Consider the following 18,033-nt stretch of genomic DNA (forward strand, 5'->3'; position numbering starts at 1 on the left):
ATCCGCTAGTTTCCCCCCGCTTCTCCGTGGATTGTCACCTTGTCGTGGTGGAGAAGCTTGGGTGGACCTGAGATCCTGAGAGCGATGCCGTCTGGAGCTATGCTCCTGGTAGGGCCACCCATGGCGGTACGGTCGAGGGGGAGGTCCCTGACAAAGAGCAATCCAACCAAGACCTCAATGGTGAAACAGGCGGAGGACAATGGCTGACCTTAGTGGAGCGTCGCAACGGCTGGGAAGGCGGATGAAGGCTGCAGCAGAAAAGGGTCTCCGGTCGTCTTGGACTCCGTGCCACTGGATCCTGACCCAGATCTGTCAAGGACCGTGGGGTGGCTGTCTGTGCACCAGTCTCCCCATGTTAAACAAAGTCATGCACAGGCGGCCTCCAACCCTGGAGACACCCATGGTCAGCCATGACCGAAGGGGGCCTAAGAAGTTTCCCCTTCTCCCCTGACTCTCAGTCTGAAGCTCCTATCTTTTCCCCTTCACCTTGAACCTATGTCCTCTGGTCCTAGATTCCCTACTCTGGGCAAGAGACTGTGCATCTACCCGATCTATTCCTCTCATGATTTTGTACACCCTTATAAGAACACCCCTCATCCTCCTGCGCTTCAAGGAATAGAGACCCAGCCTGCTCAACCTCTCCCTATAGCTCACACCCTCTAGTCCTGTGTAAATCCTTGTAAATCTCTGAAACCTTTCAAGCTTGACCATATCTTTCATATAACATAGTGCCCAGAACTGAACACAATATTCTAAATGCGGTCTCACCAACGTCTTATACAACTGCAACATGACCTCCCAACTTCTATACTCAATACTCTGACTGATGAGCACTCAATACTCTGACTGTCTACCTGCGACTTGACCAAGGAACCATGCACCTGCACTCCTAGATCCCTCTGCTCTACATGCTCTGCCCTGCCCTTGTTCAACGTCCCAAATTGCAACACCTCACACTTCCCTGTATTAAATTCCATCAACCATTCCTCCGCCCATCTGGCCAATCGATCCAGATCCTGCTGCAATCGTTCACAACCATCTTCACTATCTGCAAAACCACCCACTTTTGTATCATCAGCAAACTTGCTAATCTTGCCCTGTTTGTTCTCATCCAAATCATTGATGTAGATGACAAACAGTTACTGGCCCAGCACCGAACCCTGAGGCACACCACTAGTCACAGGTCTTCAGTCTGAGAAGCAACCTTCCACCATCACCCTCTGCTTCCTTCCATGAAGCCAATTTTCTATCCATTCAGCTACCTCTCCTTGGATCCCATGTGATCTAACCTTCCAGAGCAGCCTACCATGTGGAACCTTGTCAAATGCCTCAATTGATGGAGACAGGGGACAGGGGTGTTCCTCTGTTCCTAAAGTCCACCACTAACTCCTTAGTCTTGTCGGTGTTGAGCTGCAGGTGATTTTGCCCACACCACTTAACAAAGTCATGGGCGACACCTCTGTATTCAGCTCCCCTCCCCTCACTGATGCAGCCTACATTTGCAGAGTCATCTGAAAACTTCTGCAGGAGGCAGGAGTCCGAGTTATATCTGAAGTCAGGGGTGCAGATGGTGAACTGGAAGGAAGAGAGGACCGTCCCCTGTGGGGCCCCTGTGTTGCTCACTACCATGTCCGAGACACAGTTCTGTAGCCTGACATATTGTGGTCGTCCAGTCAGCTAGTTAGTGATCCAGGCCACCAATGGAGCATCCACCCACAACTTTGTCAGTTTGTTCCCTAGCAGTGCAGGCCGGATGGTGTGAAAAGCACTGGAGAAGTCACAAAACATGACTCTCACAATGCTTCCCGGCTTATCCAGGTGAGCATGGGAACGATGGAGCAGGTGGATGATGGCGTCCTCAACCCCCATCTTTGGTAAACGAAGTGCAAGGGGTCCAGGTAGGGTTTAACCAGGGGTCGCAGGTGAGTGGGCAACAGCCTCTCCAGGGACTTCATGATTTGTGAAGTCAGCGCCACTGGTCTGTAGTCATTGGAGGAGCTGAGACGCTTTGGTACATGAACCAGGTACATGGATAGGACAGGCTTAGATCTGGGTCAAACACAGGCAGGTGGGGCTAGTGTAGCTGGGACATGTTGGCCGGTGTGGGCAAGTTGGGCCGAAGGGACTGTTTCCACGCTGTATCACTCTATGACTATGACTTTGCGATAGAACAACTCGTGCATCCCTGGAAATAGCTTATTGAATCAATTATGGGCTGCTTCCTAAATCAGTATGCCAGCACCATCGTACACAATTGCACCTCAGTGGACAATCCTGTGATGGCAGGAATCAAGTTTGTACTTCTGTTTTTCACCAGTGTTTTGGTCTCTGTACATACCCTGTCATAAGTACAGAGACCAAAACTACAAACTGAAGGTAAGATATCGTCTTAACTAAGTCCCGCACAGTGCAACTTTCGAAAATAGGTGCAGGAGGTGGCCATTTGGCCCTTCGAGCCTGCACTGAACGTTCTTACTTTTATTCTTCAAAACTCAGTATTCCATTTGTGGAGGATGGAAGGTGCAGATACTGGTTTAAAGCGAAGATAGATACAAAAAGCTGGAGTAACTCAGCGGGACAGGCAGCATGTCTGGAGAGAAGGAATGGGTGGCGTTTCGGGTCGAGACCCTTCTTCAGACTAGTCTCGACCCGAAACGTCACCCATTCCTTCTCTCCAGAGATGCTGCCTGACCCGCTAAGTTACTCCAACTTTGTGTCTCTATCTTCAGTATTCGATTTGATGTTTAGTTCAGTTTAGTTTAGAGATACAGCGCAGAAACAAGCCCTTCGGCTCACCAAGTCCACACTAACTGGCGATCCCCGCACATTAACACTACCTGACACACACCAGGGACAATTGGTACATTTACCAAGCCAATTAGCCTACAAACCTGTACGTCTTAGGAGTGTGGGAGGAAACCGAGGATCTCGGAGAAAACCAACGCAAGTCACGGGGAGAACGTACAAACTCCATACAGACAAGCAGGATTGAACCCGGGTCTCTGGCGTAGTGAGGCAGCAACTCTACCACTGTGCCATCGTGCTGCCCAAGTCTTAATTAATTTTCCTACATATTAACCTTCTTGCCCAAGTGTACCAATTCAACCACATTCTACCATATACAACTATTGGTATTTATAATCATTTGGAAAAAAAAACTCTTCCAAACAAAATTAATATTCACAGATTTGTACTCATGCAGCACAGAAACAGGCCCTTCAGCTCAACGAAGAGAGACACAAAGTGCTGTAGTAACTCAGCAGGTCAGGCAGCATCTCTGGAGAGAAAAGGTGGGTGAGGTTTCAGGTCGTGGCCCTTCATCAGACCCTCCTTCAGCTCAATTCATACCTCATCTACACTAGTCCCACCTGCCTGCATTTTCCCATATCCCTCTCAACCTTTCCTAACTACAGTATGTATCTGTCCAAATGTCTTTTAAAGGTTGCTAACGTACTTGCCTAAACTACCTCCTCTGGCAGCTCTTTCCATCTGCCCACCACCCTCTGTGTGAAAAAGTTGTCCCCTCAGATTCCTTTTAAATCTTTTCCTTCTCACCTTAAACCTGTGTCCTCTGGTTTAGTTTAGTTTAGTTTAGTTTAGAGATACAGCGGGGATACAAGCCCTTCGGCCCACCGGGTCCGCGCCGACCAGCAATCCCCGCATGTTAATAATCCTACCCGCTAGGGACAATTTTTACATTTACACCAAGCTAATTAACCTACAAACCTGTACGTCTTTGGAGTGTGGGAGAAAACCGAAGATCTCGGAGAAAACTCACACAGGTCACGGGGAGAACGTACAAACTCCGTACAGACAGCACCCGTAGTCGGGATTGAACCCGGGTCTCTGGCGCTGCATTCACTGTAAAGCAGCAACTCTACCGCTGCGCCACCGTTGCCGCCCAAGGCTCTTGATTCCCCTACTCTGGGTCAAAGGCTCTTGTGCATTCACCCGATCTAATCCCCTCATGATTTTGTGCACCTGCATAAGATCACACCTCAGCTTCCTGTGCTCCAAGGAATAAAGTCCTAGTCTGCCCATCAGCTTGCCCTAACAATATTGAAAATGACACCTAAACCTGGCGACTCTAGCATTTGGACTCTGCGGGCTGTTTCAATGCATTCTGTTCTTAACCACTGTACCTATTTGAAAGAAAGTTGCCCCTCAGGATCCCATTCAATGCTTCCCAGTCTCATCTTGACCCGATGTCCTCTGGTTCTTGATTCCCCTACTCTGGGTAAACGACTGTGTATTTACCCCATCTACTCCGGTCTGAAGAAGGGTTTTGGCCAAAAACGTTGCCTATTTTCTTCGCTCCATAGATGCTGCTGCACCCGCTGAGTTTCTCCAGCATTTTTGTGTACCTTCGATTTTCCAGCATCTGCAGTTCCTTCTTAAATACTCCTGTCATGATGCAGGACGGAACAAAGTGAATAGTGAAACAAATTTAAAAACCCGCAAGGGGTTTACATATGAATTGTATGTATATGGAGATGAATTATATTGGCCTGAGCTCAAGAGAATGGGGGTAGACAAAAATGCAGGAGTAACTCAGCGGGTGTGGCAGCATCTATGGAGCGAAGGAATAGGTGTCGTTTCGAAGGGCCTGTTTCTGCGCTGTTTCTCCAAACTAAACTGAACTAAACATCCTTCTACCTGTGGCTATCAAACTGTACAACTCCCCCTTCTATTGTGGAGTAGACTGAGACTGACTCTCCTGCCCCCCCTCCCCAATCTTTGCACATCTCCCAAGCCTTTCCACTCATCACTTTAATTGAATGTTTCTTGTGTTTTGTGTATTTTGTGTTTTTATGACTGTTGGCAGATCAATTTCCCTGCTGGGATAAATGAAGTTCCATCGTATCACTTCGTATGATCTTATACCCTTCTGCAAGATCACCCCCCATTCTGAAGAAGGGCCTCGACCCGAAACGTCACCTATTCCTTCGCTCCATAGATGCTGCCTCACCCGCTGAGTTTCTCCAGCATTTTTCTCTACCCCCATTCTCTTGAGCCCAGGCCAATATAATTCGTCTCCATATACATACAATTCATATGTAAACCCCTTGCGGGTTTTTAAATTTGTTTCACTATTCACTTTCCCACCTATGTTGTTATTGAAAGAGTTCCTTTGTGGAGAGAAAACACCTTATGGATGGGTGAATAAGTAACAGGCAACATTAAAGCATTACAGAATGCAAAGACCCATTGATGTTGATAAATGGGAATGCGACAAAGAACAGTGAAAGGCAATAAAACAGATTTAAGAGCTACAACATGGAGTTTGGAAAAAAAAACACAATATGAAAATCAACATTAAACATTTACGACCCTGTTGGGAGAAAGAAAGACTTCTGTGAAAATACAGGCTTCTTGCAAACTAACAATGACTATATAATTGAGAGACATGGAACTGCAGATGCTGGAATCTTGCGCAAAACACACAAAGTGCTGGAGGAACTTTGGGCAGCGTTGTGTGGCGCAGCGGTAGAGTTGCTGACTTGCAGCGCCAGAGACCCGGGTTTGATCCTGACTATGGGTGCTGTCTGTGCAGAGTTTGTACGTTCTCCCCGTGACCTGCGTGGGTTTTCTCCAGGAGCTCCGGTTTCCTCCCACACTCCAAAGACGTGCGGGTTTGTATACTAATTGGCTTGGTATAATTGTAAATTGTCCCCACTGTGTGTAGGATAGCATTAGTGTGCAGGGATCGCTGGTCGGTGGGCCTGTTTCCGCAGTGTATCTCTAAACTAAAATAAACTACACTCAGCGGCTCAGGCAGCATCTGTGGACGGAAGAACGGTCCCAACCTGAAACGTTGCCTGTCCATTCCCTCCACGGATGCTGCCTGACCCGTTGAGTTCTTCAAGCACTTTGTGTTTTGCTCGAGGACACCGGGATTGCGTTGCAGAGCAGCCATGATCTTATGGAGAAAGAACGGCAGATGCTGGAAAAATTGAAGGTAGACAAAAATGGTGGAGAAACTCAGCGGGTGAGGCAGCATCTATGGAGCGAAGGAATAGGTGATGTTTCGGGTCGAGACCCTTCTTCAGACTGATGTGGGGGGGAGGAAGATAGGAAGAGGTGGAGAGTGGGCTGTGGGAGAGTTGGAGGGAAGGGGGGAATCACACAGAGGGGGGGCAGTGTGAGAGGAGGTTGTTAAACTGTCTTCAGAGAGGTCTTCAAAGTAGGCATACCTTGAGGAGATTTCGCAGTGGAGTAGACGAAACGTTTAGGAAAGAACTGCAGATGCTGGAAAGATCGAAGGTAGCAGTTCTTTCTTTAACATTTAAGTCTACTTCACTGCAAAATCTCCTCAAGGTATGCCTATTTTGAAGAAGTTCTCCTCCCAAAGTTCTCCTCCCATCTATTCCTGACCCCACCGTATCCCTCTGCACGATATTAACTTCAGTATTGAAACCTACTAGTTATCATTTTGCCTCCATGCTGATCATCCTGTGATGACATTAAGATCATAAGATACTGGAGCAGAATTAGGCCATTCAGGCCATCGAGTCTCCTCTGCCATTTAATCAATAGGTGCAGGAGTAGGCCATTTGGCCCTTCGAGCCAGCACCGCCATTCAATGTGATCATGTCTGATCATCCCCAATCAGTACCCTGTTCCTGCCTTCTCCCCATATCCCCTGACTCCGCTATTTTTAAGAGTAGGGCTAGATAGGGTCTAGCTCTCTCTTGAAAGCATCCAGAGAACCAGCCTCCACTGGCCTCTGAGGCAGAGAATTCCACAGACTCATCACTGTCTGTGAATCATGACAGGTCTATCTTTCCCTCTCAACCCCATTCCCCTGCCTTCTCCCCATAGCCTCTGATACCCCGTGCTAATCAAGAATCTGTCAATCTCCACCTTAAAAATGGCCATTTGACGGCCGAGATACAAAAAGCTGGAGTAACTCTGAGGGACAGGCAGCATCTCCGGAGAGAATAATAAGGGTGACATTTAGGGTCGAGACCCTTCTTCAGACAACGGCTGCAAGGAGCCTTTGTGGCAATGAATTCCACAGATTCACCACCCTCTGACTAACAAAATTCCTCCTCATCTCCTTTCTTAAGGTACGTCCTCTTATTCTGACTGTAAACATGTAACAGTGCTGAAGCCTTTGGCTGTCCCTTGGGGGGGGGGGGGGGGGGGGGGGTAAAGGTCTAGAGATATTCATGAACTTCACTAGCCCAATGCTGGGTGTCAGTGGACATTGGTATATGATGGTCTTCTTCGTCTTGTCGAGTCCACACACAAGATTAGAAGTTGTTCAGCCAAAGCTGAACACACTTCTCGGCATCTGTATACAATGGTGTCTGTCTTGTCGCTTCTTGTGCGTGGTGGTGGAAATATTGGTGGAAACAGGGCCACGACGTGAGCTCTCTTTCCTTGACCCAGGTATATGATGGTCATTGACCCATACCCATGGAACAGTCACGATTCATTCCTGTTGTATCAGTCTAATGTATCTTCCATCCTTGAGCCTCTATACATTGAAACACATATAACCCGCTGAGTTACTCCAGCACTTTGTGTCTCTCTTCGGTATAAACCAGCATCTGCAGTTTCTTTCCATGTGCACAGTAGGATGATTATCTCAACCATTTTATAGTATTTTGGTTTATTTTTTAAATCCTTGTGGTGAGTGTGACCAGAGTTGCTGTTTGGAAAATTAAAAAAAGGTTAGTAGTGTTTAAGGGCCTGTCCCACTGTACGAGCTAATTCAAGATTTCTCCCGTGTTTCCTCTGATTCAAACTTGGAGAATTACGGTAATGGCCGCTCGTAGGTACTCGGGGGTCTCGTGGATATTTTTCAACATGTTGAAAAATCTTCACGAGTCTTCACGAGCTTACCGCGTTTCCCGAGTATCTGCGTTACGAGCCGCTAAGAGACGTCATCGAGCTCCGATGTACCCGCTATGTACATTCTACGTGCTTACCACGAGTTTGATTTTTTTTTTTAACTCGGGAGAGCTCTTGAAGTAGCTTGTACAGGGGGCCAGAGCGTGTGTGTTTATGTGCTGGGGTTGGAGGTGTTACAAGATAACGGGGCCATGCATATGGACAAAGGAACAAAATAATTGTCAAATGACTGTAGTGCTAATTGATGTTCTTCATATAGCCCAGACTAGATGGCATGAATGCATTTTAGCACTTTGTTTCAGTCAAGAGTGTTTTCTTGTCATATGTCCCAAATCGGAACAATGAAACTCTCACCAGTAGAGTTACAGCGCCAGAGAGGCGGGTTCGATCCTGACTACGGGTGCTGTCTGAACGGAGTTTGTACGTTCTCCCTGTGACCGCGTGGGATTTCTCCGGGTGCTCCGATTTCCTCCCACACTCCAAAGATGTACAGGTTTGTTGGTTTCCTGGCCCTAGTATTTAGGGTAGAACTAATGAACGGTGTTCCGAAGGATCTGTTTCCATGCTATATCTCTAAACTAAACTAACGGCCAACAGATTATACCATAATCAGTTCATTTTCGTTTATTGTCACGTGTACCGAGATACAGTGAAAAGCTTTTTGTTGCGTGCTATCCAGCCATTTACAGTGTGTAGATAGACACATGAACAGGGAATAACGTTTAGTGCAAGGTAAAGCCAGTAAAGTCTGATCAAAGATAGCGTGTAGAAAGGAACTGCAGATGCTGGTTCAAACCGAAGATAGACACAAAAAGCTGGAGTAACTCAACGGGACAGGCAGCATCTCTGGAGAGAAGGGTCTCGACCCGAAACGTCACCCATTCCTTCTCCCCAGATATACTGCCTGTCCCGCTGAGTTACTCCAGCTTTTTGTGTCTAACTCCGATCAAAGATAGTTGGAGGGTCACGAATGAGGTAGATAGTAGTTCAGGACTGCTCGCTAGTTGTGGATGAATAAGCAACAAAAATAAGTTCAATAAGTTTAAAAAACAACCCGGAGTCCCGAGTGCAATCAAGGCAGTTGGTACTTCTGAGTCTATTTGAGGTTGTAGTGTTTGGGTTGTAGCCTAATGGCTGTAGGGAAGAAGCTGTTCCTGAGCCTGGACGTTACAGTTTTCAGGCTCCTGTACCTTCTCCCCGATGGCAGTGGTGAAATGAGAGCGTGGCCAGGGTGGTGTGGGTATCTGATGATGCTGGCTGCCTTTATGAGGCAGCGACTCCTGTAGATCCCTTCGATGGCGGGGAGGTCAGTACCCGTGATGGACCGGTTCGCCACTGTTTGTGGTCTCTTTGGTTCCTGGGCGTTTGGATGGCGAACCATACCGTGATGAGGTCCATCCATTAATTGTCTTCACATTAACAGTAAGGTGGGCCGCGTTTGCAAACGTGGGCCCGCTCGAATTCTCAGTCGGTGCATTAAAGTCATGCATTGGAATTACTTTCAAACCGAGTAAATAAAACGCGTAGGAAAGAGCTGCAGACGCTGGTTTACGCTGAAGATAGACACACAACGCTGGAGTAACTCAGCGGTCTGGCAGCATCTCTGGAGAGAAGGAATAGGTAACGATTTGGGTCGAGAACCTTCTTCAGACTGAGAGTCAGGGAATGGGGAAACTAGAGGCACAGCCGTTCTGCACATTTTCACTCCTCTAGTCCCCCCCTCTCCCCTGACTCTCAAGAAGAGTCAATAAAACAGTTCGGTTCAATCGCGAATCTAAAATCTACTGAAGAAGGGTCTCGACCCATTCCTTCTCTCCAGAGATGCTGCCTGTCCCGCTGTGTTACTCCAGCATTATGTGTCTATCTTCGGTTTAAACCAGCATCCGCAGTTCCTTCCTACACGTAAAATCTACTGCCGGAGAACATACATGACGTTGTTTGTGTCTTCTGTACATTCACCGGTATATATTTTTTTGCCGCCGAGCTCACAGCTGATATCAAACCAAATTCTAGTTGGGAAAAAAAGTCATGAAAAAAATCCTATTTCTTATCACTATAAAAAAGGCAAATTATCTTTGTATTCTACCATTAGAATTCGTGACGGATTTTTAGCCTCTGCTTGTTTTATGACCTAACGTTGATATGATGGCCAGGTGTCTTTCAGAGCAGGTAGACAAAAGTGCTGGAGAAACTCAGCGGGTGCAGCAGCATCTATGGGGCGAAGGAAATAGGCAACGTTTCGGGCCGAAACCCTTCTTCAGACACTTAAAGACTTTCAGAGCAGAGTGGGAAGGGTTTTTTTAAAGATACAAAGTGCTGGAATAGCTCAGTCGGCCAGGCTGCAGAACATGGATAGGCGACGTTTCGATTCGGGACACTTCTTCAGTCTGATATTTTAAAAAAGTTCAGGAAGTTTTAGAAGTATGGAACTTCGGACAATACACCCCGAACACATCGGCGCCCACACGCGTGTGCTTCGACGAATCCGCGAAAAAACATCAGGGTTATCGAGTAAATAAAGTTATGGATAAAACACTCACGGCGCCTGTCGGATATAGATGTGGTGTGGATATTGACCTCAGCTGAATGATCTACAATCAGTAGTTACAGAATCTGTAAAATAACCACCTAATTCTCAAAGCCTCGGTTGCAGTAGTGGACTTGGTTTGTTTTGCGCTAATATTGTTTTTCTTTCTGAACTTTTTGTTTGTTGTTTATTCTATTATTTATCGAGCTCTGTGTGTACAGACTCGTTGTGCTGCTGCAAGTAACAATTTAATTGGTCCGTTTCGGCACATTTGACAATAAAACGTTCTTGACCCTTGAGGTCTAATATTTGCATCGATTTTAAACTAAAACCCACTGAAACTATCCCTGTAATTTTTTTGCTGCATAATAGAGTTGTACAAATACAATGTTCGCAATTGGGGAAAAAACTCACAGCAGCACTTCTTACTCGTGTGTGGGAAGGAACTGCAGATGCTGGTTTAAACCGGAGATAGACACAAAATGTCAAGCCAAGTCATGTTTATTCGTCACATACACATACGAGATGTGCAGTGAAATGAAAAGTGGCAATGCTTGCGGATTGTGCAAAAAAACAAAAAAACTACAAAACAGAATGGAACAGAATCACATATTACATATGCTGGAGTAACTCAGCGGGGCAGGCGGCATCTCTGGAGAGAAGGAATGGGTGGCGTTTCGGGTCGAGACCCCTCTTCAGACCCAGCAACTTTGTCTGTACACTGTGGACGGATCCATTTTAACCATGTACAGTCGAGTCTTTCCGCTGGCTGGACCGCAGGCAACATATAAAATAAATTCAAGGTGCCTCGGTTACACCTGACAATAAACCAAACTAAAACAACATACCATGATCCCCGCAGCGAACAGATTTTACTGTAAACAGCCCATTAGGTGAGAAGTCACTTTAATATTACCTACACTTTGTTGCTGTTATCATCTTTGTTTTATTTGTCAAGTCAAGTCAAGTCACATTTATTTATATAGCATATTTAAAAAAACAACTCTCGTTGGCCAAAGTGCTTTACATTTGTTATAAGAATAGTATAAACAAACAAACTACATATATATATATACATATAGCCCTCGCTCAGAGGACGTCAGGAAAGGCTTGGGAGTACAGATAAGTTTTAAGTCTCGACTTAAAGGAGTCGATGGAGGGGGCAGTTCTGATGGGAAGAGGGATGCTGTTCCACAGTCTAGGAGCTGCAACCGCAAAGGCTCGGTAGCCCCTGAGGTTATGCCTAGACCGCGGGATGTTCAGTAACCCCAAGTCGGCCGATCTGAGGGACCTGGAGGTGGTGTGGTGGGTAAGCAGACTTTTGATGTAGGTGGGGGCAAGCTCGTTAAGGGCTTTGTAGACATGAAGAAGGATCTTGAAGTGTATTCGGAACCGCACAGGGAGCCAGTGGAGAGAGGCCAGGATCGGGGTGGTGTGGTCCCTTTCTCGGGTGCCCGTCAGGAGTCTCGCTGCGGCGTTTTGGACCAGTTGCAGGCGGGACAGGGAAGATTGGCTGGTGCCAGTGTAAAGGGAGTTGCAGTAATCTAGGCGGGAGGAGATAAATGTGTGGATGATCTTTTCGAGGTCATCAAATTGGAGGAATTGTTTTATTTTAGCTATGTCCGAAGCTGAAAGAAGCTAGCTTTTACCACGGCATTGACGTATTGTGTCTGCGAATCTCACTCGCTTGGATTCAAAGCTTAGAACAAAGTAATCGACCTGTAACAATTGTATTGATGTTGACAAATATAAACAAACTCACTGACCTGTGGATAGACGCACTGAGTATTTCATCATTAAATCTGTAGACACAGCATCTGGAGTTCCTTGCGTCTATATACTTACATTGTATCGCTCTCCGGGACTGACTTTTAAATAGCCTCCTAATGTGCAACATTTACATCGTTTATCTCCGCGGCTGAATAATTCGACAGAATCGACGCCAAAAAAAAGCATTATTTGAATGCATTATGTGTCTGCCAAGGTTTCACCTCCCCTTTATCCATGGATATATATATATACATACCTGTATATATGTTTAATTAACTTTCAAGAATCGCAAAGTCAAACTCTAGATGAACACTAGGCAGTCACAAACAGTTCGTAGGAACAGTTCCGTTGCCCCGTCTATAGAAACAATCCCAGTGCGTTTATGTGCAGGAAGGAACAGCAGATGCTGGTTTAAACCGAAGATAGACACAACACGCTGGAGAAACTCGGCGGGACAGGCAGCATCACTGGAGAGAAGGAATGGGTGACATTTCGGGTCGAGACCCTTCTTCAGACTAAGCTATCTATCTAAAATAGACACAAAAAGCCGGTGTAACTCAGCGGGACAGGCAGCATCTCTGGAGAGAAGGAACGGGTGACATTTCGAGTCGAGACCCGTCTTCAGACTGGTTAGGGATAATGGAAACGAAAGATATAGACGGTGATGTAGCGAGATGAAGAACAGTGAATGAAAGATGTGTAAAAAAAAGTAACGATGATAACGGAAACAGGACATTGTAAGCTGTTTGTAGATGAAAAACCAGAAGCTGGTGCGACCTGGGTTGAGAGAGAGAGAGAGAGGGAATGCAGGAGTTACTTGTAGTTATATAGATTTACCAGTGCGTTATATTGTCCGAATTTCTCCCAATGCCACAATTACTCCCGCAATGTGAATGAGTTTAGGTAGGAGAAAGGGGGGCGGATTGGAGCGGAGAAAATTACCCCTCGTTCTGACAGCTCGCTTCATCAGAAACACACGGTAGAACCGGGCGCTGAACATTATTTTGGGCGTGATTAGGGTTTTTGTGAATTGGGGAACGCGCTTTCGAGAACCGCAGTCAGACAGGCTTTCGAAGAAGGGTTTGTCTGAAGAAGGGTTTCGGCCCGAAACCGTGCCTATTTCCTTTGCTCCGTAGACGCTGCATCACCCGCTGAGTTTCTCCAGCATTTTTTGTCTACTTTCGCCTGGTTTGTTAATTACAGAAACCAGGGGCGATCGATTGGAAGAATAGGCGCTTATGGACACGATACTGACGCAGAGAATGGACACAAAATGCTGGAGTAACTCAGCGGGGACAGGCAGCATCTCTGGAGCGAATTGCAAGATTGTTAAGGGGTTGGACACGCTAGAGGCAGGAAACATGTTCCTGATGTTGGGGGAGTCCAGAACCAGGGGCAACAGTTTAAGAATAAGGAGTAAGCCATTTAGAACGGAGACGAGGAAACACTTTTTTCTCACAGAGAGTTGTGAGTCTGTGGAATTCTCTGCCCCGGAGGGCAGTGGAGGCCAATTCTCTGGATGCTTTCAAGGGAGAGCTAGATAGGGCTCTTAAAGATAGCGGAGTCAGGGGATATGGGGAGAAGGCAGGAACGGGATACTGATTGGGGATGATCAGCCATGATCACTTTGAATGGCGGTGCTGGCTCGAAGGGCCGAATGGCCTACTCCTGCACCTATTGTCTATTGTCTATTGTCTATTGAATGGGTGACGTTTCGGGTCGAGAGAGAGATATAGACGGCACTAACATTGTTGAGGGTCGGTGCTGTGCGGTCGTCAAGCGCCTTACAGCTGGGAAGAAGTTACCAAAACGTTTTAGAAACTGTTAGACAGGTACATGGATAGGACAGGTTTGGAGGGATATGGACCAAACGCGGGCAGGTGGGACTAGTATAGCTGGGGCATGTTGGTCGGCGTGGGCAAGTTTGGCCGAAGGGCCTGTTTCCACACTGTATCTGACGTATGGGCGATTCTCGTACCTGGAGCTCGCGGTGTTCAGACTTCCACAGCTTCGCTTTGTTCCTGTTCCCACATCGATCAAGCGATGTTAAGGTCGGGATACGAGGCAATTAATTGCCTTTATGGTGAGAAGGGGTGAATATAATGCCTAAACTCAGGCTTTTAAAAAAAATGTTGTTTTAAATATCATGGAGCATAACGCGATGTGGGAGACCAGGTTGAGGCTGGTTTTATTAATTCCCCTCCACTCATTTCCTATTTCATTCAGAAATATTCAACATAATTTTATATTTTTCATCTAAGGGTTGAGGTGATTAAAATGTGAAGGGGTTTGATTTTTACCTGCTGTAAGTTTGTTTATGAGCTGGCCCTGTGTTCCTGCCCTGGGTTATACTTTAAGCTGTGTAACGTTTGCAATATCGCAACCATTCCACGGGGGTAGACCTGTCCTTATCTTCCAGCTTGCTTCGTGGGAGGTAATGACCGAGAGAAATTCACATTCACATCCGTCTCAGGTATCCGAGCCCACCCCAAATCCTATCAAAGAACCAAATCCAGACTTATGTGTCGAATGTCTGGGCATTAATGGAGCTGTCAATACGCCTGTAATAAACGGCGAGACCAGGAGAGGCGGGCAGGGCCGGGCCGTCTCTCACGAACAATGGTCAGCGGTAAATCACCGAGTGTCTGGTGGAACCTAACCGCCTGACCTGGTGCACAACACATTCTCAATATCCAATGTCTATGTCTGATTTTGGTCTGCATCTATGTAGGACATCTGTGCAGGGAGAGGCTGAGCAGGCTAGGACTGGATGGAAAGAATGGGTCGACTGGGTCGACTGGGCTTGTATTGACTGGAATTGAGAAGGATGAGAGTGGATCTTATTTTAGATGTTTCTATAAGACCCCCCCCCCTCGCCCTTCTAAACTCCAGTGAATACAAGCCATATGAGGAAAGATTGAAAAGACTAGGCTTGTATTCACTGGAGTTTAGAAGGATGAGGGGATATCTTATAGAAAAATATAAAATTATAAAAGGACTGGAAAAGCTAGATGCAGGAAAAATGTTCCCAATGTTGGGCTGGTCCAGAACCAGGGGCCACAGTCTTAGAATAAAGGGATGGATTTAAGAGAGAGTTAGATAGAGCTCCAGGGGCGAGTGGAATCAAGGGATATGGGGAGAAGGCAAGCACGGGTTATTGATTGGGGACGATCAGCCATGATCACAATGAATGGCGGTGCTGGCTCGAAGGGCCGAATGGCCTCCTCCTGCACCTATTTTCTATGTTTCTATGTTTCTATCTTATAGAAACATGTAAAATCCTTAAGGGATTGGGCAGGGTAGATGCAGTGAAAATGTTCCCCATGTTGGGGGAGTCCAGAACCTGGGGATCACAGTTTTAAGAATAAGGGGTAGGGCATTTAGGACCATGATGAGGAAGAACTTTTTCACCTAGAGAGTTTTGAATCTGTGGAATTCTCTGCCACAGAAGGCAGTGGAGGCCAATTCACTGGATGTATTCAAGAGAGAGTTGGATATTGCTCTTAGGGCTAACAGAATCAAGGGATATGGGGAGAAAGCAGGAATGGGGTACTGATTTTGGATGATCGGCCATGATCACATTGAATGGCTCAAAGGGCCGAATGGCCTGCTCGTGCACCTATTTTCTATGTTTCTATATTTCTATGACTCCTTGGAGCGCAAGAGGATGAGGGGTGATCTTACAGAGGTGTATAAACTCAGGGGAGAAATTGTGTAGGAAGGAACCGCAGATGCTGCTTCACACCGAAGATAGACACAAAATGCTGGAGTAACTCCGGTGAATAGATTGGGTAAACGCACAAATAGATAAAGATAGACACAAAGTGCTGGAGTCCCTTTCCCAGAGTAGGGGAATCGAGAACCAGAGGACATAGGTTTAAGGTGAGGGCAGGGGAAAGATTTAATAGGAACCTGAGAGGCAACATTTTCATACAGAGAGTGGTGGGTGTATGGAACCAGCAACCAGAGGAGGCAGTTGAGGCCAGTACTATGGCAATGTTCAAGAAACATTAGACAGGAACATGGATTGGACAGGTTAAGAGGGATATGGGCCAAACATGGGCAGGTGGGACTAATGCAGATGGGACATGTTGGTCGGTGCTGGCAAGTTTTGGCCGATAGGCCTGTTTCCATGCTGTATGACTTTATCTCAACAGGGTCCCAACCCAAGAGGACCACGTTCTCCAGAGATGCTGCCATTACATGCTGAGTTCCTCCAGCACTCTGTGTCTTCTTGTAGTGCAGCGTAGGTTTACAAGGTTAATTCCCGGGATGGCGGGACTGTCATATGCTGAGAGAATGGAGCAGCTGGGCTTGTGTACTCTGAAGTTTAGAAGGATGAGAGGGTATCTTATTGAAACATCTAAGATTATTAAGGGTTTGGGCACCCTAGAGGCAGGAAACATGTTCCCGATGTTTGGGGAGTCCAGAACCAGGGGCCACAGTTTAAGAATAAGAGGTAAGCCATTTAGAACGGAGACAAGGAAACACTTTTTCACACAGAGAGTTGTGAGTGTGTGCAATTCTCTGCCTCAGAGGGCGGTTCTCTGGATACTTTCAAGAGAAAGCTAGATAGGGCTCTTAAAGATAGCGGAGTCAGGGGATATGGGGAGAAGGCAGGAACGGGGTACTGATTGGGGATGATCAGCCATGATCACAGTGAATGGCGGTGCTGGCTCGAATGGCTTACTCCTGCACCTATTGTCTATTGTCTATAAGACTATCTGAGTTGTATGTTTCCAAGATGGCGCCCAGCCCAGGCGACTCTTAGCCTGTTCGCCACAGAAGCAGATCCGCAACCACATATCACAATAGTTCCACACTTTCCTATGCACTGTAAATGCCTCGATTGTAATCAGGTATTGTCTTTTCGCTGACAGGAGGGCACGCAATATGAGTCTTTGAGAAAATCTAGAAATGAGATCACATATCACTTGCTAAACCATTCCAATACATCTTTAAGGGAGCACAGCTTTAATGAAAGCTGTGAAATGCTTTGTGTGACTGTACTTATCGCAACACTTGGATGGTTTGTTCATCCATTTCATATAAAATGTCCTTCTTCTTCTTGCGTATGGCGTGCACAGCCTAACGTTGTAGGACAACTTGTTCTATTTGATCTTATTTGATTGTGCAAGCCAGGTTGATTGCATTCATCGAAACAAGGCGGACCACGTGAAGGTTGCAATCTCCCACCTCATAAAATGTCCTGTGTTTTCATGGATAGGTGAGGTTTTGAGGTATATGGGCCAAACGCAGGCAGTCCTGAACTACTATCATTTGTGACCCTCCGACTATCCTTTACCTTGCAAGAAATGTTATTCCCTTATAATCTCCATAATCCACATTTTAATTGTGGGGGTTGTTGGGTTTTTCCAAAATTTTAATATTAATTATTTCCCAATTATTATACTATAATCAAGGAAATTTATTTGGCTTGTTGTAAGTTTTAGGCTTTGTTCTGATATTCCTAATATTATTAGTTTTGGGTCGGGGTCCAATTGGATATTAACAACTTCAGAAAGTCAGTGGATATTTTTAAGGTGGAGATTGACAGATTCTTGATTAGTACGGGTGTCAGCGGTTATGGGGAGAAGGCAGGAGAATGGGGTTGAGAGGGAAAGATAGATCAGCCACAATTTAATGGCGGCGTAGACTTGATGGGCCGAATGGCCCAACTCTGCTCTCACATGAATTTATGAATTTGCGAAATCCAATAAAGTCTGATTAAACACAAAAAGCTGGAGTAACTCAACAGGACAGGCAGCATCTCTGGAGAGAAGGAATGGGTGACGTTTTGAGTCAAGACCCTTCTTCAGACTGGTTTGGGATAAGGGAAATGATAGAGACGGTGATGTGCAGAGATAAAGACCAAT

At 46.3% G+C, this 18,033-nt stretch overlaps 1 protein-coding gene across 1 annotated transcript in view; it reads left to right on the plus strand.

Annotated features, from left to right (window-relative positions):
* Positions 1-14,594: 14,594 nt before the first annotated feature.
* Positions 14,595-18,033, plus strand: part of gdf6 (growth differentiation factor 6) — a 47,898-nt gene continuing 44,459 nt past the window's right edge. Inside the window, exon 1 of the mRNA XM_033020404.1 lies at positions 14,595-14,786. Coding sequence (XP_032876295.1) covers positions 14,595-14,786 — 192 coding nt within the window. The remainder of the gene's footprint in view (positions 14,787-18,033) is intronic.

The sequence above is a fragment of the Amblyraja radiata genome, chromosome 4 (genome assembly GCF_010909765.2).
Source record: "Amblyraja radiata isolate CabotCenter1 chromosome 4, sAmbRad1.1.pri, whole genome shotgun sequence".
Taxonomy (NCBI): Eukaryota; Metazoa; Chordata; class Chondrichthyes; order Rajiformes; family Rajidae; genus Amblyraja; species Amblyraja radiata.